At 46.8% G+C, this 25,888-nt stretch overlaps 2 protein-coding genes across 2 annotated transcripts in view; both read right to left on the bottom strand.

The window, feature by feature from the left end:
* TM6SF2 (transmembrane 6 superfamily member 2) overlaps positions 1–10,284 on the bottom strand; it is a 354,704-nt gene extending 344,420 nt beyond the window's left edge. Inside the window, exon 1 of the mRNA XM_069649116.1 lies at positions 9,864–10,284. Within this exon, the coding sequence (XP_069505217.1) occupies positions 9,864–9,964 (101 nt within the window). The 5' untranslated portion in view covers positions 9,965–10,284. The remainder of the gene's footprint in view (positions 1–9,863) is intronic.
* Positions 10,285–24,344: 14,060 nt separating this feature from the next.
* LOC138484343 (ribonuclease H-like) lies at positions 24,345–24,668 on the bottom strand. The gene has a single exon (XM_069613849.1). It carries the CDS (start codon positions 24,666–24,668, stop codon positions 24,345–24,347), a length of 324 nt encoding a protein of 107 aa, XP_069469950.1.
* Between the last annotated feature and the right edge of the window lie 1,220 nt (positions 24,669–25,888).

Raw genomic sequence — 25,888 nt, 5'->3', positions numbered from 1 at the left:
GAATGAGAAGGTCCATTTATAGTGGATTTGTCTTGCCACTAATGCTTTAACCAGGGGGGCCATCGCTCTTCTCTTTTGTAGTGTCACCCAGGCTAAATCTTGATATATTGTATTTCTTGCCCATTCATTCTTATGTGATCCATTTCTCTTGCCCTCCTTAAGATTTGCTCTTTTTGCGGGTATGATGAGAGGGTTACCAGGACATCCCACGGTCTTTCTCCCGGCACTCCAGATCTCTTCGAGCCCACCCTGTGCACTCTATCCACCCCAATTTCTTCCGTCTCTTGAGCCTCCAGGACATCTCTAAACAACTCTTTCACCGTCATCTTAAGGTCCTTGTCTAGAACGGACTCCGCCATATTTTTTATGCATATGTTGGACCGTCTAGAGCGGTTCTCAAGATCCTCACATTGGATTTCTAGATTGTGGGTGAGTCTCACCAGGTGTTCTTGTGCTTTGCTGACCTGTTGTGATTCCTCTTCGATGCCTTGGCCACATCAACTTTCAGGTCCTGAACCACCTGCTTCATGTCATTCTTCATCGTCGCGAATTGTTCCTGTACCGTTGACATTAATTTTTCTTGTAGTTCCATAAACCTGTTACGACTCCAAACTTGCAGCCATGAAACACAGGTGCAGAGCTGCACCACGGAATTGGCAGACCTCCTTCTGACAAACTGGCCTGTTACCTGCTCCAAAGGCAATACAGACTCTCTACGCATGCCAAAAAAAGGGCTCACATCCAGGCCTGCATCTCTGGAGCACCTAACACAGCTGAACTCTTTCAAACCTGAAGGGAACTAGCCAACCCTTTCGCAGTCGCTTCCTTACCTATTCCTTTCCAGGCCCTCTACAACGCACTGGCCTCCCACTTCACTGCAAAAACTCAGGACAACCTTGCATCACTCTGCCCTCCCCTTCCACACCTCTCGGCCTCCTATGGCCTCCCACCCCCTTCTGCCTTTCTCTCCTCCTTCTCTCCCGTCACACCTGATGAGGTTAGCAGAGTTGCCCGCTCCATGAAGGTCTCCTCCAAACAAGTCTCCCCCTGCTCCTCCAGAACCATTAAAGACAACATTGGCTCTCTTGCTCCTGCACTTGCTGATTTCTGAAACCACTCTATTGCTACTGGATCTTTCCCCTCCTCCCCTTCTCCCTCAAGCACTCCCTTGTAAGACCCCTACTAAAAAAACCTTCTGCAGACCAGTCTTGTCCAGCCAATTACCTCCACACATCTACCACCCCCTTCCAGCGAGCTGGTGGCTGATATCTTTCCTCAACAGGCTCCCCCCTATGTAACAGCCTCCCCCTTACTCTATATTTTGAGCAGACCTCCTCAAGTACCGGAAGCTCCTCTAGACTTTCCTTTTCGCTTCCTCCTTCCCTTCCTTCCTCCTCTGCTAAACATCTCAGCTTCTAGGTTTGGTGACCAGGGCCCTTCTGTGCCACTTACCCCCTACTCCCCCACCCCTCTCTGTCGCTGCAATTGCACGTTCTGAATGCTCACAAGGCCTAGTGGGTTTGCCTCTATCTCACAATGTTAAATCTAATTTTACACCCATGTACCCTCACTGTTGCCCTGTGGGTGCTTTGAAACTCAATTTACTTGTTGTATAAGCGTCTTAGAAATGCACAATAAAATAAAAAATTACAAATATTAAAGTAGGTCACATCATCATATTCATGTTGTGGCCTATTAAGTCCATTATTCCTAGGGATCCGATTCATTTCCATGCAGGTTGCCTCGGTAAATGGATTTTTCTGTCTGTATGTATTGTGAGGTGAAGGTGGTCAGCCAGTACCTTTGGTTGATGAATTTCGTTTGGGGGCGTAGATGATGTGTGTAGACATTTTCTAGAACCAATTAAAGTTAATGTTGATAGCAATCTCTGATTTTTGGTCTTTTTGTCCACTTGTGTAGATTTCAAAGCCCCTTTTTTCTTTGCAAACATTTAAAAAGTTGGTTTGGTTGATGGTACTATCGTCTCACTAATATCCTCAGCTGGTTCTTGAAATAAAATGCTTTTGGTGCCCTAAACCAAATTATTTTGTTTAACCGGGAGTTGATTATTATCTAAATTGCCACATTCTAAGATAGAGGACTGCGACTATGGGTCCATCACCATCGAGGCTAGTTCCATGGTCGAGGTCACCAATGTTACATTGTCCCTTACTTCGGGACTCCGGTCTCCCTTTGGAGTAGGTACTGCTCCATAGAGTTTATTTATAATATCAAAATGGACAATAAGCCAAATTGTTCTGCGGCTTTCATGTCAAGTGTTTCATATAATTTATCTGAAGCCATTAAAATGGTGTTCACAGCCATGAGGGTGACCTCTAACATGGGAGTGTGCCCCTGGTTCAAGCCAAGAGACCTTCGAGGAGTGGGGGTGATAAAAGAAACCGACTAGCTAGATGATGAATTCAAAGAATCTGGGTACATTATAGGAGATTGAGATAAATTTAGTGGAAGAGGACAGAATAATAGTGTAGGTTGAGTGTCTTGACCAAAGACACATTCCGCTGTTAAGATTTTTACTAGGTCAAGATGTTAAGTTACACCCAATTTTGGTAGTGTACTCCTGTTTATTAGTAAAGAAGTATCAAACCTGGGCAGTGGTGTTACATTTTTACTGCCCACCTCCGGGTGGTCATTTACCAGCAAGTTATCAACAGAGCCTCAACTGGGAATGCATAGGAATGAACCTTCCCCACGTGGACCTGGGCTGGTATGGTCTGGGACGCATGGTGTCTCACTAGGCGGGTCATGGCTGCCTTATCAGCCCCCCCCCCCCGATCAAGGGCAATGGAGGGGCAACACTTCAGCCACTCCCCAAGACCCCTCCACTTGCCCTATCTGAGGGAGTTCCGCCACTATGATAGAGTCCGATATCTCAGTGAAGTCTATAAGAAGTTTTTGAGTCGGAGGAGGAGCGTCAAGGGATTGATATCCACAGTTAACAGATTCAGGGATTTTACCAGCCTCCAATTCAGAAGGTTTCTTTAATTTAGCCCAATAGCCTCTAATATCAGACGTTAAGGATTTTGCGCAGTGATGTTGTGGGGCCCGGTTTCTCCGAGGGGAGACCTGAATTCCTGCACATATGTTGGGAATAGATAAAGTTTCCGTTGAAGTGTCTACCACTTGTTGGAAGAGAACCTTTCTAGGCATAGTTGACTTAAGTGCGTAGGCTTAAGACATTTCAGTAAAAACAAAAACAGAATATATACCATTTTAAATTTGTGATAAAAAACAACACAAATGACAAGTCAAGAATCAAAATCCTGTCTACTCCGAAATCTAAGATCACAGATGAATGTCAAACTGTAATTATTTCCTTAGCAAGCAAAAATTAAATAATAATCTTGATGATATCTCTCCCTCCACAACCACCCGACCGCCCAACTGCCTAACTGCCCTTGTTGAAGCACTCTGTGATGCATGTGTGCTGATGCGCGCAGGTTGCAGTTTTGGAATGTTTTTGGTGGGAAAGGGGCATGGCCACAGAGCGTTTTTGAAACGTTTGGTGAGTTAATCCAGAAATAGTCAAGATGAAAGTAAAAGTACAAATCGGTGAATAAATTAACCCAAGAGTTCACGGTTTCCAAGATCCACGAAGTAGTAAATCAGTTGATCCCCAACCACCGTACCTCCAAATTTTCCAGCAGGCAAGAGACTAGTGCCTAACTGTACTAGGTGAAGCATTCCGTGATGCGATATTAAAAAACTATTTAAAGATTGGTATAATCCAGATTTGTGTTTACAGCGAACTGTGTGAAGGCACTATCATCTCACTGTCAATTTATAACCCTGTTGCGTTCAATTTAAGGCATGCCAGCATAAAATAAAATTCACACATATCTCATGAAAGCAAAGAAACACTCAGATATGATATTTAAACAGAAATGTCTGACGTTAAATAAGAGTCACAGAAGTCACACTTAAAGCAACATTAATTTAAGACTGTGGGCCTCATTATAACTTCCCCGGTCCGGAAAACATGCCATGCAAAATACTGGTAATTCCAACACCTAATTTTTTTTCAGGACCAGGCAAACATACGTTTGCCAGTAGGGTCAGGGAACTACCGGCAGGCCTGACATGCCGGGAGTTCAGGGGCCTAACGGCAAATAATTGCTGGTATAACCGGCAGTGGTACGGTAATTCCGGCAATCCCAACCCATGGAGTCCTTGGAATGGGAATTTACTGGTGTCTCCCCTCGCCCGTAATATCCAAGTAATACAGGGATATTGCAGCGGAAACAGTAAGGCATTTTCGCCGGTATCCCACAGGTAATTCCAGCAGGATACTGGCGAAACTGTAATGAGGGCCGAGGACATTATTTTGAGCGTATGCTTGAATTTATTGATGCTATCATTTAGGCATTAATAATAATCCATTACTTATATAGTGCCAAAGCACTTTACATAAAAAATGTTTTAAATGATTACCTGGCAACAGAAATTAAAACTCATTTATCATTATCATAAGGATAAAAGGTTGACTAGACATTGCTAGGATTCAAACATGTGACCTGCAGATCACACATAGATCCCAGAAATGAGCACTTAACCTGCTGAGCTGTTTTAGCAGCTATTTATCCTTAAAAGTACATACTGGTGGGTGCCTCCGTCATGTGTCTGGAAAGAAAGCAGGCCCAGAATGCCTCGAATTACATTCAGGAGCCGCTCCGCTCCACGCCACTAAAACTCGGGCGCGGGGGGTGAGCCTCTTTGACCAGCATCTGCTACTTATGTGCTTTTATTTAACACTGTTATTTAAGCGCTTTGGATTAAGGCGCTATATGAATAAAATATCAGTATCATTTATGTAACTTGTGCACTCTTTTATGTTCCTCCCACCCCCATTGAGCCTCCTCCTGCTCCCACCCTCTGCCCGCCCCAGACATAATTGGGCACTGGGTCCTACTTATCTTTTGCACTCAGGATAGCCCCACTGCCCGTTGCAGCCCCCTCTGGTGAAGGAACCTAAAGCAAAGGACAGCTCCAGTGGAAGCAGCTCCAGATTGTGTCCACCAGTGCCAGCCGGGGAAGCAAGAAGCCTGCAGCCGTCAACCTGCTACTACTGCTAAAGTAAGTGTAATGGGTCGGGGGAGCAGAAATCACTGCAACCCACTAAACTGACCCACCCCTCTAATAACTCTCTCATCGCACCACTTTTTGCATTGCTGTCTGTATTGAAACTCGGCTTTTTTCCCCCTCTTTTTAGCAAAGTCGAATCTAGGCGTCTTTACGGTACACCTCCCCCCTGTCTTCCGTCCACACTGCTCCCTCATTCCTATGTGGTGTGTTGCCCATTTATTGCCTCCTGTGTGAACCACCCCCCTCTGGTGCTTCCTGTGGTGCTCGGCTGTGGGCTGTGCTTCTTCCTCCCTGACTCTCCTTTCTTTCCTCCTCGCACCCTCTATGGTGCTCTCAATCCCTCCCATCTTCTCAAACTGCTACTCTATCTGCTATCCTACCCCTCTCACTAAGTGTGGAAATAAAATGTCCAAGAGAGATATCCTGGTCTCCAACCCAGGCTTCCCTATCACTGATACCTACATCAGCGATTCCTCCAGACAGACTATCACCAACATTCTCTTTGTCATTCCCTCTCAAGGCCTATGGACCCTTCATATGTTCTCTGTTCTCTCTCTTCTCTCCTCCTCTCCTATTAATGGTGGCAACCGGTGGGAGGTATTCTTGGCCTCCTTCCATTCCTCCATGACCAATGTCTATCTAAATGGTACCGTCTTGGTCCTCTGACTACTGCCTCTGCCCACTCTGGGGGCCCTCAACCGCTTCCGCTAGGTGTACCGCACTCCTGTACCCCACCCCGGAAGTCTTTCAAATGTGGCAACCTGCTCCACGGTGCTACTCTAAACTCTTGCTCTGCTGTCAAACACTCCTCTAACATCTGCCACCTCCTGGAAGACCTTTACCTGAATGTCCTTGCTCTCACCGAGACATGGTTCACAACAAGCTCTGCCACAGGTTTTGACACTCTCCTCCCTGAGGGCTACAAGATGCTCTCTGAGCCCAGAAACAACCAGCCCATAGGTGGAGTGGCTCTGATCTTTCCGGAGTGGGTCCCTGCTTGTCTCATTCCTACGCAGGCCCACTCCTCCTTTGAATGCCTTCTATCACTCCTTTCCTGGGAAAACTCCTGGAAAAGCTGGCCATCTCCCAGCTTACTCTCAACAATGAATCTGTTGGTTGTCTCCATGGCCATCGGTCTAGCTTCTGAGGAGCCAGAGGCATGGAAACTTCTCTCCTGAACACCTGTGAATATAGTCTCTCTGATCTTGATTCCTCCTCTTCCTCTGTCCTCATCCTGCTCGACCTTTCCTCTGCTTTCGACATGGTCAATCACGCCACCCTGATCAATCGACTCAGTGAGAACCTGGGCAGCATGGATTAGGCCCTGGTGTGGCTGACCTCCTTCCTCCTGGACCGACACTCACAGGTCCAACTTGGATTCTTTCTCTCCTCCACCTTTCTCTCCACATGTGGTGTCCCCGTGGCTCCATCCTTTCACCATGGCTCTTCATATGTCTATCTGGCTCACTCTATCTCCGCCTTCTCTTCTAACTTAGAGTGTTATGCGGATGACAGCTCTCTTTCAGGCTTCCCTCAGCCACCTCATCTCCATCGCTCATTCCTGACGGTCTATCCGCGATCCAGGATTGGTGTGCCTCCAACGATCTCTGACTTAATGCCAGTAAAATGGAGATCCTTCTCATTGGGACCCCTGCTCCCACTTTCCCTCTCTCACTCCGGCTGCTCTCCTTGGGCCCTCTACCCTCCCCTTCCTGTGAGGCAAAAGAACGTGGGTGTACTCTTCGACTCCACTCTTTCCTTACATCATGGACCTTGCCAAAAATGCCCACTTCCAGTTGCCCCTCCTCAGAGGTATTCTACCTTTTCTCACATTCCCCCAGAAGCTCACTGTCTCCAGAGCCCTGGTTCTCTCCATGCTGGACTACTGCAACAGACTCTTTCTCAATCTACCTGCCTCTAGTCTTTGCCCTCTGCAACTAATCCAGAACAGGACTGCAAGACTTATCCTTGGCCTCAAGCCCAGGGACCATATCTCTCCAGCACTCTTTCTCCCAGCGGTCGCAAGGATCAAGTTCAAGACCCTCTGCATCATCTACAATTCTACATTCAACTCTATCTGCCGGAATACCTTCCTTCTAGAGCCCTTTGTTCTGCTGCCGCCAACTTTCTGAGGATCAGAAGCTTCTCTAGACAGAGAGTGGGGGTAGATCTCTCTCCTCTGCAGGTGCCTCCATAACGGACTCCCTGCCCCTCTCAGGCTTGAGCTGGATCACCTGAAGTTCCGGAAGCAACTCAAGACCTTCCTTTTCGCTCTTCCTTCTCTCTCTCGCTCTTCCCTGCTAACTTACCTGTCTGCTGTGCCAACTGGTTGCCTGTTACCCTCAGAGTCTCACTGGGTACCAGGCTCCGCCTTGACCAGTCTTCTTTGCACTGCCTCCAGGCCTACTGCACACTTGGGGGTTGTAAGCTGTAATGTCTGCAGCTCCCCTGCCTCCTAGCACTTACCTAGAGCCGTGCTGCCCTGGCTGCACTTACTCAGAGCCATGCCCTGATTGCACTCCCCTCTTTCCTCTCCCTTACACTTTCCCCTGCACTTCTTGTTGTCGCACTTGCACGATCCGAATGACACATGGCCTGGTAGTATTGTTTGTCTTGTCGTCCCTCTGTCTTCCCTCCCTTGTCTGGTGGCTTCTAGAAACACTTGTTTACAAGTACGATATAAATGCCATATCATACTATAGCATTTGGAAATGCATTGGCTCTGAGGGTTACATTTCTAATATATATAATGCACTATTATGGTGCTTAGAAGCAGGAGGAATATGTCATTGCATGGTCGTAAATGTGAGAATTGTGATGTTATATTTTGCAAAAAGGACTGGAGGGGACAGGAGAGGGTAGTGACTAAGTATTCTAATAAATTGTTTTTTTAACTTCACTAAACAGGATTCTGTGTCACAATTGAATAGCCCAAAGAGTTAAAAGCTCAACACTGACATACACCAGCCTGCACTCTCCAAGTTCTTATTTCATCAGGGCTGAATCAGCCCTTCTCCCTCCCTAGTTTAATAAATTAAGTACTATTACATTTTAAAGTAATAATACCTATATGTGCAGTGCTTAGAAGCAGAAGGATACCAGCTATTCTACCTGGATACGGAAAATCTATGAAACGGTGACATTAAATCATGAAGTATTTTCGCACATTAGCTGTGATGTACACGGATTTCATCCGACTATAGTCTCACGAATTTAGAGATTGGTGGAAGATTACATGTTGGGCAACCATTACATGATTTTTTTTTGCGAGATTTGTTGTGTTCAGTTTACAGATTTACCCTGCAACTCTTTTTGATGGTAAATGTAATGGACCAACAGCAGAGCTTTAAGTGGGCCGGGGCCAAGCCCCAGCAGTCTTCCAAAAGAACTCCCGAGCCGAGGCCCACCCTGACTAACCCCAGCCATGCCGACACCTCAGGGAGCCGTGTAGCCAAAGCCTGCACAGTTAAACGGACTGCCAGCAGGTGTCAGCACTTCGGAAGTACTGACATCTGCAGACAGCCAGTGTAACCTGGCTTCAGCTACAGGCTGCCTGATGACTAACTCCATAACAGGAGGGCTGGAGGGCCCCGTCCCTCCTTTTCTTTCCGAGTAAAGAGTCGTCATGCAGCATGAAGGCTTTTAAACGAGGCTTCATGGTGCGATATGACTCTTTATTCGTAAACAAAAGAAGAGACAGGCCCCTCCAGCCCTCATAAACAAAAGGAGAGACTGGCCCCTCCAGCCCGCCTCCTGTTTAGGAGTACAGTCATCCCTTAGCAGGCAGCCAGTGGCATCGCGAGGAATCAAATTTAGGAGGGGCACAGAGGGGACCAATGACAAAAGTAGAGGGGCCATAGACAAAAGTGGGGGGCCACCTATGAAAGGTAATGTGTGACGTCACACGCTCTCCTTCAGAGAGGCTTTTGTGCACACCAACTATCCTCACCCCACTGCACCACCCCTCCCGTCAGAATGCAGGCAGTGACTACTGGCCCATCATTAGCAGTTTCGTGGCTACAGTCTGATGGGAGGGGCTGCAGCTGTGCAGAAGCCGGCCAGGAACACCTGGGAAGTGGCTGGTGCTCATATTCATGTTCATACCAGTGGCATAATGCATACCAAGATCACTGCTAGCTTTGAGACAAAAGGAGAGTATTTGCCGTGTGATATGCAGACATTTGCCTTAGTGAGTGAGTGTCACAAACAACACCAGGAACAGAGAACACGGTCACTGCTCGCTGTAGGAAGGCGGGTACAGGATTTCAGAGGGAGCCCACCTAGCGACGCCACTGCAGGCAGCCCTTTCATTCAAGGAGCCGTGGTTTTTAACCACGCAGCGCCTTGAATAAAAGGGCTGCCTGCTGCATTTGAGAGCTGGGGCACACTAGTGTCACACCTTGGGTGCGCCCTGAACAGGTGTACGCCCTCCACACAAATGCAAAGGGAGCGTGTTCGCAACTCCTATTCCAGTGCCGCTGGAGCAATGCAGATTAAAGAGGGGGGGGGCTCACTCACCAAACCCCGCATGGCAGCCCTAGCCAGAGAGTAATCGACCCACGGTTTTCTTAAGACTTGTAGTTCCAGAATGTTCAATGGGAAAAGCAGGATGCACAGAATAAAACAACCTATTGAGGCACGACTTGAGAGAGTTGGGCTGACCCCTGCAGCCAATGCCGAGGGTGTGCGGCGGCTACGCCTCAGGTAAACAGCGCACGCTCGCTGGCTCAGGCTGGAGGCGCTATTGGCGCTATACTTACTCGGAGAGGGAAAGCACGCTGTTGACTCCATAACTGATCGGGAATGCAGCGAGGGAGAGCAGGATGATCCCAACAGGCACCTGGAACGGGAGCAACCGCATAGTCACTCTTGGGTCTCACGACTTCCGCCGCACGCTGTGTTTTTGCAGGAGACGGTGCTTCCTAGCAGGCCGTTGGTAGGGAGGGGAAAGTTCTTGCTTATTTGGCGTCTAGCCTGCTATGCGGAAGCTGCAGGTTCGCCCGGTTTCTCAAAGCAACAAGAATGAGTGAATTACTTCTCGCATTTCGTTTCTCCCTGGAGTTCTGAAGAGGAGACGATCCGTCCTTTCGCCCCCCCTGGCTCAGACTGGGCCAGCCAGCGATCTACAAACCCCCCACTCCTCCGCGTCCATGCAAAGGTCGCAGACTTTAGAACACAGATGTTTCAACACCCACAGCAGCTGATAACAGGCACTCGCCTTTTAAAGAGATATGTCCTCGGGCCGGCCTTTGTCCTGGCAGAGTACCGGCGGCCGGAACAATAATGGGGCATTCATGCTACCCATGCTACGCGGCAGATAAATTTGCTATGCATTATGGGACGTGAAGTCCTCGGTTATTACAAATCCAGGACTACTGCCATCTAGGGTTTCTCGCGTCTGTGCTCATTGTAGTAGACCTACTTGGCGCAAATATATCCGATATAATGACCTGCCTCTATGCAATGGCAAACTATGGTGCACCGGAAAGCATGAGCCGATCAGCATCGCAGCCAGGGCTGCAAGGCTGCACAAATAACACGTGCTCGCTGCAACACATGACACTCAGCAGTGAGCAGAAGAGCATCTTGCCCCAGCCCGAATACCTCGTACGGGATCATAAACGCGGGTGTCTGCACCCCTCGGGTTTTAATGAATACCACGATTGACATGTCCCCCCAATCTATCAGAGTTCACTTTTATCTTCGAGTGAGGCGCCGTGTGGAACGAGGGCAAAGTTCGTGAACGCCCGATGACATGCAACCAAAGCGTCTGACTCACCTGCCCGACGCCAGACTTTTGTCAGCAAGTTCAAAGGTCTCATGACGGTTCCTTGTGGTTGGACTGACTCTTTATAATAAAAAAAAATATTATCTCCGCCACACACCCTCTGGAGCGTCCCTCACCTCAGCACACATCCCAGCTTCTCTGGTAGCTCTGCACCAGGGCAGTTTCAAGCAGGCTCGGCCTGGCTTAGAGGGCAATAGGCCAATGCCCGAACCAAAAACACAAACTGCTGGCGTGGGAGTGTTTTTTTGGTCAAAATGAGCCATATTTTTTGGGCAATGTGGGCCAGTTGGATAAATTACTTCACCACGCAGTTAGTGGTTGTGACCATTGTTACTGAATGCATATTCTTTAAAATGTACAATTTGTATCACATTTATCAAAAACCACAACATTGGGTACTACTCAAAGTCTGTCGCAAAAGGAATCAATAGGCATTTGCAAGGGTGGGCCACTTTTTCATTGGTGCCCAAGACAATGTTATGGCCCAGTCCGACCCTGCTGGGGCGAAACACTAAAATGCGCCAGTCCCACCCGCACTGGAAAACGTCATTCCAAAACGAAACCTCTGTGTCGTACAACAAAATCCCTCCTCAATTTCAATAAATAATTGCTATATAAATGAAACTGGTTTCATTGCATTGTAATCCAGGTACTTTACAGGAGAAATCTAACGTGAAAACACAGTTGTTGCTGCCCAAATAAATGTTTTTTTCTGTAACCTTCTCTTGTGGGAAGGCCTTGTCTGAATGCAATTTCAAACTACCCGCATTGGCACACTTCTGTTTAAGCTGCCTGCTGGGGTATGAGCGCCCTCTGAGCACTGGCCCTGTGTTGCAGGCGTTCTGTTCATAACACCTCACTTGTATTTCCTAAGGAGCAATACAGGACTAACTATATACATTATTTTCTGATAGAAGGTTATCATTCCAAGATGGACAGTCTGGTACACTCATGTTGTACTCTTTCAAAATGCCTCAGATTGGGAAAAGGGACAAATAGTAACTATGAGGGTTCCTGTATGCTTTGCATTAAATCAGAGTGCATTTCGGGACCATAACACTGATCAGAGATCTCTATATTTGATAAACAAATATGTGATAAAAAAGGATTGTATGTGTGAATCTCTAAATTCATAACAGATCCATAGCTTGGTGCTCACATCACTGTCCACAACATTCACCCTAACGTTAAAATGGTTGTAACCATGAACCATACATACTTATTAGAACAGCTTACGTTATTGGATGTGAGCATACAATGGCTGCAACATCAGCCACTCAAATGGTGTACAAGAGCTCTGTTGCTTCTTGTTAGATGAGGAAGGCCTGGGTCTCAGTGTGAGCATTCCCAACCCCCAATACAGAAACATCATTAGGGAGTTCTATCTATAGACAGGACAGGATGCCGTACAAGAGACACCCAATAAACAATGCACAGAAAGGATTGTACCTTTTACAAACTTAAGCCTGACCAGTAATAAGATGATGAAGCATTTTAAACAATACCTGCTTCTAATGCATGGTAAAGGTTCCACATTTCCTCAGCCACTACTTCCGCACCATTACGCAGGCCCCAAGGATTATTTCTGCAAAATAAAGCAGGCCTATTCTTTATCTAACCAAGCTGGCATTAGCCGCTCTTATTAGTGCTGGCATGCAGCTAGTGACAATCATGGTGTGGCAGTTTAGAAAGGGCGTTTGGCCTAGTGGATGTACAATTTGGGCCAACTTCTTTGATTGCTGTATGTTTTTACGTCTGGGCACAGTATGGAATACTCGTCAGAGCCACATACACAAAACGTTCCAGTGTGCCATTGTATGGACATTGGACACATCAAACAAAAACAGGCATATGTGCTGTTACATATGGGAGCACCACATAGACGCCATTAACCAACAGGGCGGAGACTTGTGCAGGGCATAAATCATTGCTGTACACATATCACTGCGTTGATTTGCCATGGACTACTATCTGAATGGTGACAAACAATGGACCATGCTTTCCTAATCAAAGTTCCAAGTGTTAGGTACTTTTTTCTAAGGTCCAATTGGGATTTGAGACTACAAGACTCACGAACGTTCAAGAATGTAAAGAGCCAAGAGGCTAGGAAGATTGACGGTAAGGGAACTAGCAATGCCAAAGTCAAAAGTAATGCAACCGTTCTGGTGAAAATCCTCTGAGCACAAGTATGTGCAAAGTTAGTTGTTCTTTGTAAAAGGTACCGGGGCTTAGGAGAAGCTTTCCTGTAGGGGCACAAGCTCTTAGGCCTGGGCAACTTGAAATGGGGGGGAACAACCAAACAGTAGAAAACGTGCTAAAAAATCAAAGGATCGACACAACGGACATAAGGTAAGTTTACCCCGCGCCCCACAGTACCTTGAGACTGAAGAAGATGATGCAGCTGGATGCCTTCTGGATGCTCAGCTGAAAATAATCGGTCTCCTGGTCCTTGCTCATTGTAACAAAAAGGGGTCCCTAGATGGGCTCCTGCAGCAGTTGTCGAAAGAAGGGTTCGCCAGCAAAGAATTCTTATTACTCCCACAGCGGTTTGGGGTTTTGACACCTTTGTCTCAGTACTAGGAACGAACAATCACAGCCAGTGGAACTCTTCTTCTTTTCTCGGTTCTGAATTGTGGGGAGGGGACTCTGCAGACAGGATTCGTGCTTTTGGAGGTCCACGCGGATGGCACCAAAGTTCCAGTGAGATACGGCAAGGCACTTCAAGGTGGTCAAGGTACCCCGGGTATTGGGATTCAGCAGCCCTGGAAGGTCACAGGACATCAGGCAACAGCTCAAATTGAAGAGTATCTTAAGGCTGGTTATGCCCACCATCCCAGAAAAGGAATTCATCCTAGGCGGATCTTCCATGTCGATTCAAAAATGGGGTCAACTCAGGACAGCAGCAGTACTTCAGCAGTGCTTCTGCAGTAACTGGAGATGACCCACCTCCACCTGGAATGGTAGAAGAAGGGCCAAGAAGGAACACACAAATAGAAAATGGCAATAAAGAAGACGGGCCATTTTGGGAAAATGGTCACCCATGGGTGCTGTACTGTAGCTGTGAAAACAGCCTGCGAGTAACAGACAAAAATTGTAGAAAATTGTATCCACTGCCACCAGCCGTTTATTTTTGTTAGTTTCTGTAACTACAAAAGTTACAGGAGCAGTGGGAAAGGAGTAACAGTGTAGCCCCTCAGCACTCCACATAATGTAGGGTGTGCGGATCCTACAAAAAGAAAGGTAAGCTAAAAGCATCCTACTATCCTTGAGAACAGTAGTTCCTAGGTAAAAATACTAAGAAATAAAAAGGGAACCCCAAGGGACTCCCCAACAACACTGCACATAGGATGTTGTATGCCGCAACAATCCATTATAGATGCCTGTAGTGAAAAAAATGGAGGAAAGCAAGATGCCATTAAAAGAAAAAGAATTACAGTAGTAGTAAAATAGGGTTCCCAGGTCAGAGCCAAAATAATGAGTGAGTGGTAAAAAGTCCCACTCACTGAAGAGAATACATTTTATAAAAACAGGAGTCCAGCAAAAGTGCTGGGGGTCTCTCGGGTTGAGGGGAATTGGCACAAGAAATGAGAATTCTCCCTAGCACCAAGTCACATTGAGGTGACATCTGGTGTGAGCGCTAGGCAGTGGCTGGTTTGTTTAGAAAATTAAAAGACCTTTGATGCTGAGCAGATGCATTTAGTTCATGTCCTGCCCGGCCAATTATCGCCCAATCTCCATTACTCCCTTCCTGGGTAAGCTCCTGGAGAAACTGGCCATCTCCCAGCTTAACCTCCATGCTGACTCTGTTGGTAATCTTCATGACCATCAATCTGGATTCAGAGCTGCCAGAAGCACGGAAACTGCTCTCCTGAACATCCGTGAGGACCTGCTCCTGAACCTCGATACCAACACTCCCTGTGTTCTCATTCTGCTCGATCTCTCCTCTGCCTTTGACACTGTCAACCATGCCATCCTGCTCAACTGTCTCCGTGATAACCTGGGCATCACTGGTCAGGCTCTGGCCTGGCTGACTTCTTTCCTCTCCGATCGACCCTCCCAGGTCCAAATGGGCTCCTTCCTCTCTGACATCTTTTTCTCCACCTGTGGTGTCCCCCAGGGATCCAACCTCTCTCCCTGGCTTTTCAACCAGTATCTGGCACTCCTTGCCCACCGCATCGCCGCTCTCTGCCCCCACTTCCAGTGCTATGCAGACGATACCCAGCTCATTTTCAGGCTACCCTCAGCCTCCTCCTCTCCTTCCCTCATCTCCGACTGTCTGTCTGCTATCCATGAATGGTGCACCGCCAATGACCTCTGCCTCAACGCCAGTAAGACTGAGATTCTACTCATCGGCACACCCACTCCCTCCTTCCCTGCAGCTCTCTGGCCGGCCTCCCTTGGCCCCCTTCCTGCCCCTACCTGCAAGGCTAAAAACCTCGGGGTCATCTTCGACTCCACACTCTCCTTCTCTCCTCATATATCTGACGTCTCTAAGAAGTCACACTACCAGCTGCACCTCCTCAGAGGTATTCTTCCCTTCCTCTCCTTCCCCCAGAAGCTCACTGTCTCTCGAGCCCTGGTTCTCTCAAGGCTGGACTACTGTAACAGCCTCTATCTTAATCTGCCTGCCTGCACTCTCCGCCCTCTGCAACTTATCCAGAACAGAACTGCGAGACTTGTCCTTGGCCTCAAGCCCAGGGACCGTATCTCTCCAGGACTGAAATCTCTTCACTGGCTCCCAGTGGCTGCGAGGATTAAGTTCAAAACCCTCTGCATTGTCCACAAGGCCTTCTGGGGCCTGGGACCTAAATACCTCCAACTCTCTCTTCCTAAATATCTTCCTTCACGAGCCCTTCGCTCATCCGTCTCCAACTCCCTCATGGTCAGCTGCTTCTCGAAGCAACGAGCTGGGGGTAGATCTCTCTCCGCAGCTGGGGCCTCCCTCTGGAACAGCCTTCCTGCCTCCCTGAAACTTGAGGAGAACCATCTCCGGTTCCGGAAGCACCTCAAAACCTTCCTCTTCGCTTCTGCCTTCTCTCTCCCTCTCCCCTGCTAATCCTGCTTAACTCCCCACTGAATTCAGCACTAAACCTGCATCTGGGCCACTCTCAGCAACCTCGGTCCAGGGCCCAGCCACTCTCCACTTGCACTGCCTCCCCGGCTCCCCCTGCACTGTGGGACTGTCACTGTATCCCTACAGCCCCTTTCCCAGCACTTGCTCTGCACTTACCTCGCACTTGCCACCAGCTGGCCCTTTCTATTTATTATTTATTATTATTTTCTACGCTACTTACCTTGTACTGCACTTCCCCCCCCACCTCCTCCCCCCTGCACTTCCTCCTTTCCCCTTACCTCTGCACTTGCGCGATCTGAATGACACCTGGCCTAGTAGGATCGTTTGTCTGTTTTCCCCTTGTTTCCCTCCCTCCCTGCCTCGTCGCGCCTTGAAACACTTGTGTATAGGCGCGTTACAAATACCATATCATATCATATCATATCATGTCCCAAAGCAGCCACTAGAATACTTAGCAAGAAAATTACGGTTACCCTTCCCAGGGATCCGCCATATGTAACTAAAAAGTAATATACACAAAAAAACGTTTTGGTGTGTTAAATAAAGAGACATGAAAATAAAGAAAATGGATTTTAAAAAATTCTGTGCCACACATTATTTCTCTTTGAATAATGCATAGATTTGTCAGCTAACTGATACTTGTGCTGGCCTTCTGAATAAAAAATGCCCCATGTTAAGTTCTTAACACTGAAATGTTAAGCACATACTGTGGAAAAGCAATGGCTTGTTAAATGAGCCATCACTTATAAATTGCCCCACTTCAAAGGTTGTCAACACAAAGAATGAGGGGCACAGAGTGTGTGACTCCAGACCATCTCACGCGCTGACTTTGGAATATGCATTCCTTTGTTTACATATTCCGAACACATCCCAGTCATCCACAAGTCAACAGAGAGCAGCCAGCCGACCATCACAAAAGGGCTGCTTAATTCGGCAAGCTCAGAGGCAGCTTTCAGGGTGGGCCCCTTCCTCCACCCTCCTCCTGAGCTATTTAGCTCTGCCCCCTGGCCCGTCTTCCACTCTGCCCGGGCCAAGATACTGGCCTGCTAAACACTCTCCTTTTACACTCCTGGGGGTATCGCCTTGCTCTGTTGTTCCCCAGCTAGATTTGTGCTTTATAAATCTCATACTATGTCACAATATATTATGCAGCACAAGCAAGACAGGGACCTTTTTCCCTTGCCAGGGGTGTGTGTGCACAATCAAACCGCTTTTTATTTTTACAGTCCCCAAATGGTTTTTTAAGGAGGCCTCCAACTCGCCTCAAACCCTACCTCCACCAGCACCCTTTGTCCCAATAGACCAAGAACCAGGTCGGTGTGTTGTCAATGAACACTTTCTTAATTTACTATTTTAATATTCAATCAGCACAAAATATGACAGCAGCCACTATTGAGGTGGCAATACAATAAACAGGTTTCTAGAACATCACCAAATTACGATAGACTTCAATAGCACACCAAATTTGTGTTGTGAAAAGCAATGCCAACAACTTTCCCTCAACTGATGGCAGGAAGGTTAAGTGCTCCCCCTGTTACCATGGAAAACTGTTTTTTCAATGATTCAATACTACTACCATGGGACAGCACACAAGGGTATTTCGGGCTGCTCACACTAGAGAACAAATAGGGCTGCAAACAGGCTAGCTAGCACACATAGGAAATATGATTTTTGCACATGAAGAATAAAACTAAAAAATAAAAGGGAATAGAATTTGAATCCGAGATCAGGGTATGATAGAGAAAAAAGGATTGAGTAGGAAAAATTATTTTTCAAAGGTGAAAAGTAAGTGTTAGAAAAACGAAAATGCAAGTCATGCTCAACTTTACTGGGGCTGGAAGTGACAGGCAAGCCCAAACCCCTAAAATAAAGGAAAGGCAATGCTACATCCGATCACAGAACATGATAGAGAAAGAAGGATCAAATAGGAAAATCACTTTATAAAGGAAGAAGAGAAGGTTTTGGAAAAACAAAATTGTAAATCACAATGAATTTGGGTGGAGCTGGAAATGACACACGCCAGCACATGGCGTGTGACGAGAAAGGCACATATAAACCACAGCTTTTAGTGAAAGCGACAGGAGAAAAACACAGGAAAGCTTTGGGCAAAGAGTTTCTCACAGTAGGAGCAACAGTTTGGGTTTATTATGACAGATGCAAATGGGGATTTCTTTTTTAGACGCACAATTGTGTCATGCCTGCGCCATGGGCGCATACATTGGCGATCAATATGGACAAATTGTTATTCATTTATCTACAGAAAACTCTTGGATCAACCGCTATTCACTATTTGGACTTTATTTCCCATTTGCAAAACTTTGGTGCCTTTTTATTTTTCCCAGAAAACTACACTTACCATAATGCACTTGGCTATAACCATCTATTCCTTGCTATTCCTATTTTTCTTCATCAGAACTACAATCCCCAGAAGCCCTAGGGATTTGCTCTGCTTCCACCAGCTCAGGAACAGAGAGGGAGGTGGCCGATTGTCTGCAGGTGTGCTGAGCTAGGTGCAACCAATTAGCCTGCCTCTGTGCTGGGCTGGGCAGTATAAAGGCTGCTGCCTGCGAGAGCTCAGTCTCTTGCATTGAGAGTCCTTCCGGCACCTTTTTGCTTCGAGCTACAAACTTTGTATGCTGTTTCCTGCTTTCGCCTGCTTTTGTTCCAGTGCCCTGGCGGTCTCCAGCCTTGCAGCTGATCACGCTCTGCTGCCTTCTACCTTCCGCCCTGGGCCTTTTGGGCTTCCCGCCTCAGCCCTGCTCCTCTGGGCGTCCTGCCTTGCAGTCTGCTACACCCTGCTGCCTACAGCTCTAGCCTTTTGGGCTCCCTGCCTCAGCCCTGCTCTTCCAGGCTCCTGCCTTGCAGCTGATCACGCTCTGCTGCCTTCCAGGCTCCGCCCTTGCCCTGCCGGGCTCTCCTCATTGCAGCCGATCACGCTCTGCTGCCTTCCAGACTCCGCCCTTGCCTTTCCGGCCTCTCTACATTGCAGCTGATCACGCTCTGCTGCTTTCCAGCCTCAGCCCTTGTCCTCTGGGCTCCCTGCTCTGCAGCCTGCCTCACTCTGGCTGCCTACAGCCCTTGTCCTCTGGGCTCCCAGCTCTGCAGCCTGCCTCACTCCAGCTGCCTACAGCCCTTGTCTTCTGGGCTCCCTACCCTGCAGCTTGCCTCACTCCGGCTGCCTACAGTCCTAGTCCTCTGCAGCCTGCCTCACTCCGGAAGCCTACAGCCCTTGTCCTCTGGGCTTTCTACCTTGCAGCTGATCACGCTCCGCTGCTTACTATCTACCTTTTTCCGCTGTGTTCTCGGCCTAGCAGCCCTCTACAGTCTTCTGCAACCTTCCACGGTCAGCGGCCCTGCCCCTCAGGGCTCACACTTTGATGCCCGGCCCTTCTGGGTTCCTTGCCTTGCAGCCTGCTTTACTCCGCTGCCCTAAGCCCTTTCCCTCTAGGCTCTCTATCTTACAGCCCTGCTCCTGTGGGCTTGCTCATCCTGCTTTACTCCGCTGCCCTAAACCCTTTCCCTCTGGGCTCTCTACCTTACAGCCCTGCTCCTGTGGGCTTGCTCATTGCTTTCTTGCTCCTCTGAGCTCTCAACCTTGTTACTCTGTTATCCAATCCTGCTACAGGACTTTCCCTTCATTTCCTTCTGCTAATTTGCTATTCAACATCTTTTTTCCTGGATTTATTTGTTAGTGTCTTCTCTTGTACTGTTTGTAAACCCCTTGCACAGAGCTTGTCTGTTGGTTTCCGTCAGGCAACCTCTGCCCCTTCCCTTGTATCGTTTCTGTGCTACAGACACCCTTAGCTGTTGTTCCAAGCTATGAGCAAACAGCGTGGGCCTCTGTTATAGCAAACTGTGCAGAAGGCTAGAGTTTTCCTAAGGTTCGTGGAATACTCTTTTCCTATATCTGCATACACCCCAAGAGGGATTTCATTCTGTACCTTTTTCCTTGCTACTCTTGCCTACTCTTCGTTCTCTTTTCTTTCAGCTGTGTGTGTACTTATCTGTCCACTTTACTTTGGCACAACCACCCATACCCTTCCTGGGTGTCCTGTGCCACTCTTAATAGAGTGCCATCCCTGACAAATTTACACATGAACAAATTCAGGGTTTAGCTCATAATGGGAATAGTTCTTTTGAGGCACCACTTTAATGACTATAACAATTAAATAATCTCACAGGGCACAAGACCATTGGTTTCAAATTGCAACAATCTTGCTCCTTGAATTTCAATGGGGGAATTAATTGATTTACTAAACAAAATATTAGGGAAAGGACTTACTTAACAATGTCAACAAACAAAGGACCACTCAGGGGGAAGAGAACTATGATTAACAGATACACAAGGGATGATTTTGTTCCATATGAAAAATGACTTAAAGGCACAGAGAAACACAGTATTTGTCAAGGGTGGAGTTACCAAATTGCACAGACAAATAAAAATACTTTTCAATAGAAAAATGACTACATTTCCCAAACAGATAGAATAAAGGGTTTTCCCTTATGGACGATCTAGGCTAGTGCTCACATAGATAGGATTTGTTTAATCTATGGGTGTGGAGGTCTATACTTACAGAAGAAAAGGATTCTACAGTCATCAATGGCGCCAGGGCTCCACTGCCAAGACCATCAAGAGGGTCAATCAAGGCCTCACACTGTGATCCCAATCAGTTACACCAGGTCCCTGCTTCACTCAAGGATTAGGCCCAATTTCATCAAGTATAGCTACAGATCTCCTGTCAGCTGCACAGCTCGGATTTTGTAGAGAGAATCTCCAGTTGAGGAGGACTAACCTATTTATAAGCCAAATGACATCACTTCTGTGTCATCCTCCTTGCACAACTGATTGGGCAGTGGTCAATGGTTCCCTCCCCTTCCTAAGCTGGTAGGCTCAGAGAAGTAGGCATGATTTGAGAAGTCAGGGGAGGATACCTCATCAATCATATGACACATGCATAGGGTGGATCTGGCTTTTGTACCTAGAAATCTCACATTTTGAAAAATGCTCTTTCTCATCAGATTACGCCACAGAGGCCAGCATATTCAGAGATTACATTTTTTTGTGAATCGCATAAACCTTATTTGGTGACTGTGCGACATATTGGGTTGAAGCTACCATATTTTCTCATATACACCCAAACTACATTACTGAAAAATATGGCATCCGGTGGGCGCAGTACCTATCAGCTACTACTACACCTTTCCTCAAATGTTTATAATTGTCAGATTTATACACAGAACACAATTAATATTTGTTTGATAACTAGTGATAGGTTGGTATCACCAAAATCATTTTGGACCCACCAGAAGCAGCTCACTGACAGCTTTTCATAAATCCAAAAAATGAAAAATGTACAATGAATACTTCCCAAGTTATTCCAAAAATTGCATATCTCCCATTGTGTGCAGCTCCACCTTCCCTCTTCCCCCTCTGTAAGCAGAGATCTGGTTCGTAGCTCTGACATCACAAAAAAACCTTTTGTTGAGGTTAGCCTACAGCTTCAAAGGCTACTTGCTAAGTTTACAACAGCCTGAGTGCTTTCGGTCGTAAAACGTGAAGATCCACAGAATGCCTCAGCTCATTCCCATGGTAACACAGCTTGGAAAGGCTGGTTTCACACATAGGTTTCATTTCTTAGGAAGTGAAACTTAAGAGTTGCTTTTTCCAAGCATTTAAAATTTGATTCAACTTTAGCAAATGCACACAATCTAACATGTAAACCCTTGCAACAGTACTTTCCCGCAACAGTGATTACAGAATGTAACATAATATGTTTAAAGACTTTAGCTGTACATTTGAATACATAAAATGTTGATTTTGAAGACACAATTGCAATGTCAATGGGTCCATTTTAGCCGTGAAACCTTTTATGCTGTTATAGTTCCACATTTCCTTATAGATTCTGATTACTTAATAGATTCTCTGTGATGGGCTCATGATGAACAAACGTACAGTTCCTTGCGTACAGATTGATGGCATTCCTGCACATATTTTGAAGAGCAGGTCTTTAATTGAAAATGGGAGGGAAAAACTGATTTTTGAAGACAATCATTCTAGTTACAGTAAAAAAACCACAGCCTGTTGTGCAGGCTTGGACACATTTTGGCCCTTTCATTTACATGCTGGATGTTGCCGTTTTTGCCAAGGGGGTCTCATCCTTTCCGCACCTTCCTCAACAGTGAGGTCTTCCCCTCAAGAGTAACAAAGAATATTTTCAGGCATCCTCATGCTTAGATGCCTAAATTGCCTCCTTTGTGTTTGGGCAAGGGCTTCATTTTGCATGTATTCCAGCGCAGGACTTTTGCGGAGTGGCATGTCTCCCCCTCTGACTCCGGCCTGTAGTTATGGCATTTTAAGGCTATTTCACCCCACAAATCCCCCTTCCTAGATCTGAAGTAACTTTATTGAGAGAGAAGAGCTAGGAGAGAGGTGGGGTGTTCCCTCCTGACGGCTTGGGTTTGCCCCAGGGGTCTCCTTTAGAGTACGCCTGCTCCTGGGTTCATTCAAGGACTCTCTTTCAGGATGCGTCAACTCTATTCCTGGTCCTAATGGAGGGGTGCACTGGTTTGCACCCACTCTTTCAATTTGGATTTTTCCATTGGGTTGGGATTCCTGAGCCTCTCCCCATTTGGTGGCTCTCCTCTGGCCTATAGTGGCAAGGAGTTAATAGATCTGCCAAGAAGAACAGAGATTAAGTATGTTACACAATACCATTTTACCCAGGTAGGGACGTGAATGTATATAACAAAACAGCAGGAGAGATACATATGAAGTGCAAATATCAAGCAAGCATATAGTTTTCGGCATACAAGTATTTCCCAAACAGTGGCTCCTTACATTTTTCATTTTCGTAATCTTTTCAGATTAAGTATAATTGTTCTACTCCCTTTTAAGGTAGGATTTTCTTTATTCAGGTTCCAGTTCCTTACCTTTGCTCCTCAGAGGATTCCTGGGCACTACCCCCACTGGGCTCTTCAATCAGTTGCAAATTCTGCCAGGGATGCCAGCACTTCAACTGATTGATGTGCACCCATTTCTCTTCAGTTTTTTCTCTTTTAGGGATGCAGATTTTATAGGCGACAGGTGAGATTTTTTCTACAATTTCAAAGGGGCCACGCCAGGACAGAAGGGATTTCTGCTCCTTGGTCTAGTTCCTCTGAAAAGTGTACAAGTATACCCTGTCTCCTACTTGATATTCTTTTTAGTGGTCTTTAAATCATAGTGGGTTTTTATCTCCTCAGCCGATTTTCCCAGATTCCGCTGAGCGCACACAAAAGCATGCCAAAGGTGTTTCAGATTCTCAATATAGTCATGTGTCATGGACATGTTAATCAGGGTCTGCTCTTGGGTTCTGTAGAGCAGATGCTGTGGTACCCCAATTTTTCGTCCAGTCATTAGCTCGAATGGAGACATCTTTGTCGCAGAAAATGGGGTAGACCTGATGGCCATCAGGACAAGCAGTAATCAGATTTCCCAACTAGGCCCAGATTCAGCCACAAACTTCTTTAGGATGCTCACAATCATTTTATTATACCTCTCAACTCCCCTACTAGAGGCTAGGTGGTAGGCAATATGGAGGTTCTTTTTACTCCAAGTATCTCCCTCATCTTTGCCATCACCTCACTGGTGAAGTGACTTCCTTGGTCCGACTCAATCCTTTGAGGAAGCCCGAAACACGAGATGTGGTTGATCATCAGGGCAGCTGCTGTTTCTGCCTTGCAATTTGATACCGGAAGACATTCCACCCATTTGGTAAACAAGCATGTTACTGTTAACATGTACTTGTTTCCTCTAGAGGAGCGAATCACAGGGCCGATGAAATCTACTTGTAAATCTGACCAAGGCAGTGTCATTCCCCTTTTCTGGAGGGGAGCTCGGTGTGTGAGTGAACTTGGCTGAAATTGCACACACACTAGACACCCCTTCAAATATTGGTTAAGGTCCTGACCCATGTGTGGCCAGTATGCAACCTCTCGCAAGATTTCTAAAGTAGTATGAAACCCCTGATGACCGGCTGTGGCCAGGTCATGGGTGTGACTTAGCATCAGGCTTAGAAATGAGGTAGGCACCACCCACTGGTCACATCCAGAGATGGATCTCTGTACCAACAAACCATCTTGGATTCAGAACAATTTGGGAAACTTCAATACCTGGAGATCCTCTTTCTCGATGTAAACGGTTTCAGTGAGAAGAAAATTCACAGAGTTCTCAATGTGTTGATAAAATTTCTCAATTATCGGATCCCCCTTTTTGTGCCATGATCAAATCAGCATCTGGGGTCTCCTTACTCCACTGGGCAGTTGAGAGTTCATTTTGGGCAAGTGTTTGGGACCTGGTAAACAGCAGCAACCCGGATTTCCCCCAACAGGGACTCTATCTCAATGAGATCCCCATGGACGGCTCCGGTTTTTGGCCAACTGTTCGGCTAGGTCATCTCCGGCTTTGTCTGGTCCCTCTATTCTGGAATGACCCTTGATGATCTTCCAGTAGATGGTCATCTCATTAGAGGGGGCCAGATCATTGATAGATTGTATTAGTTTGCCATGCTTGAGTGGTTTATTGTTTGCACACAGCATGCCTCTGGTTTTCGTATTCATCAGGTGCTCCACAAACCCATTCTGGACATAATCTGAATCAGTGATTATGACCAGTTCGTGGATGCAGTTTTGCACGGCAGTGTGGCTGGTTTGATGAACCGCCATCAACTCCGCTACCTGACTATTTCGGGGACCAATCTTGTACCCAGCGCAGGGCTCCGGGGCTTCATTCACCCAGGCATTCCCAACGCCGGCCACCAGTTCCTTTTCCCTGTTGTTATCAACATGGTAGGAGCCCCCGTCCACATAAACTGTGGGCATCCCCTGGCACGTGTCTTCTTCATAGACTTTGTGTGGGGGATTCAGGTACACCTCCATGTTGTCTTGTGTTTTGAGACTTTCATTCTCGAGACAATTTTCTCGAGCACAATCATGCAAGTCAGCCAAACGTTGCGTGAGGGGATTCTTCTTGTTTTGGCCATATCTGACCTCCACAGGAAAGCCTTGCATGAACTGAATCCAGGAAGTAATTCTGGAATTACTCACATTCCCTGCCTGGATTCTGTCACTTTGGAGGTATTACAAAGGCTGGTGAGGAATATCGATGATTATGTGCTCGCCCTGGATGAAGGGGCAGTAATTTTTTAAAGCCCACACTGTTGCCTTCTCACAATCGTTGAATTTTTCCTCCACAGAGAATTAAGTCTTACTCGCATAGGAGATGACTTTATTGACCTTGACATGCTTCTGGTATAATAGTGTTGTTAAGCAAGTATTTGAGAACCCTGTCTCCGAGAAGAACCCCTTGTTTTTGACGGGGTAAGCTAAACAAGGTGCTTGTGAGAGGCTTCTCTACAGTTGTTTCACTGCCTTGGCTTGTTCTGGACACCACTCCCACTTGACCCTGGCCTTCAGTAAATGGACCAAGGGTCTTGTGACCTCTGCGTAGTCTTCTATGAACTTTCTACTGTAATGAGTCAGTCCAAGAACACTTCTGAGTTCACGCAGAGTCGTGGGTTCTTTCAGTTTAAGTAATGCTTCCAACTTTTTCATCTGGGGACATAGATCCTCAGGGGTGATTTCATGCCGTAGGAAGTTCACGTGGGTTTTACACCACTGCACCTTCTGGAAGGACAGTTTCACTCTGGCTTCCTTCAACTGGGTCAGAACATGGCAGATTTCCGCTATATGTTCCTCCAGTATTGAGCTTTTAATTAGATCATCATCCACATAGGCCAGGTTTCCCCTTTCACCCAAGTCGGGCATGGCCTTATGCAGAAAAATGTTAAATTCATTGCTGGAGTTTATATATCCAAAGGGAGTTCGGGTCCATGTGTACTGCTGCCCCCCAAAGGTAAAGGCCAGCTTGTACTGGTCTTCCCTAC

The sequence above is a fragment of the Ambystoma mexicanum genome, chromosome 1p (assembly GCF_040938575.1).
Source record: "Ambystoma mexicanum isolate Mex_15411 chromosome 1p, UKY_AmexF1_1, whole genome shotgun sequence".
NCBI lineage: Eukaryota > Metazoa > Chordata > Amphibia > Caudata > Ambystomatidae > Ambystoma > Ambystoma mexicanum.
The sequence above is the reverse complement of the archived record's forward strand: the minus strand, read 5'-3'. Positions and strand labels throughout refer to the sequence as shown.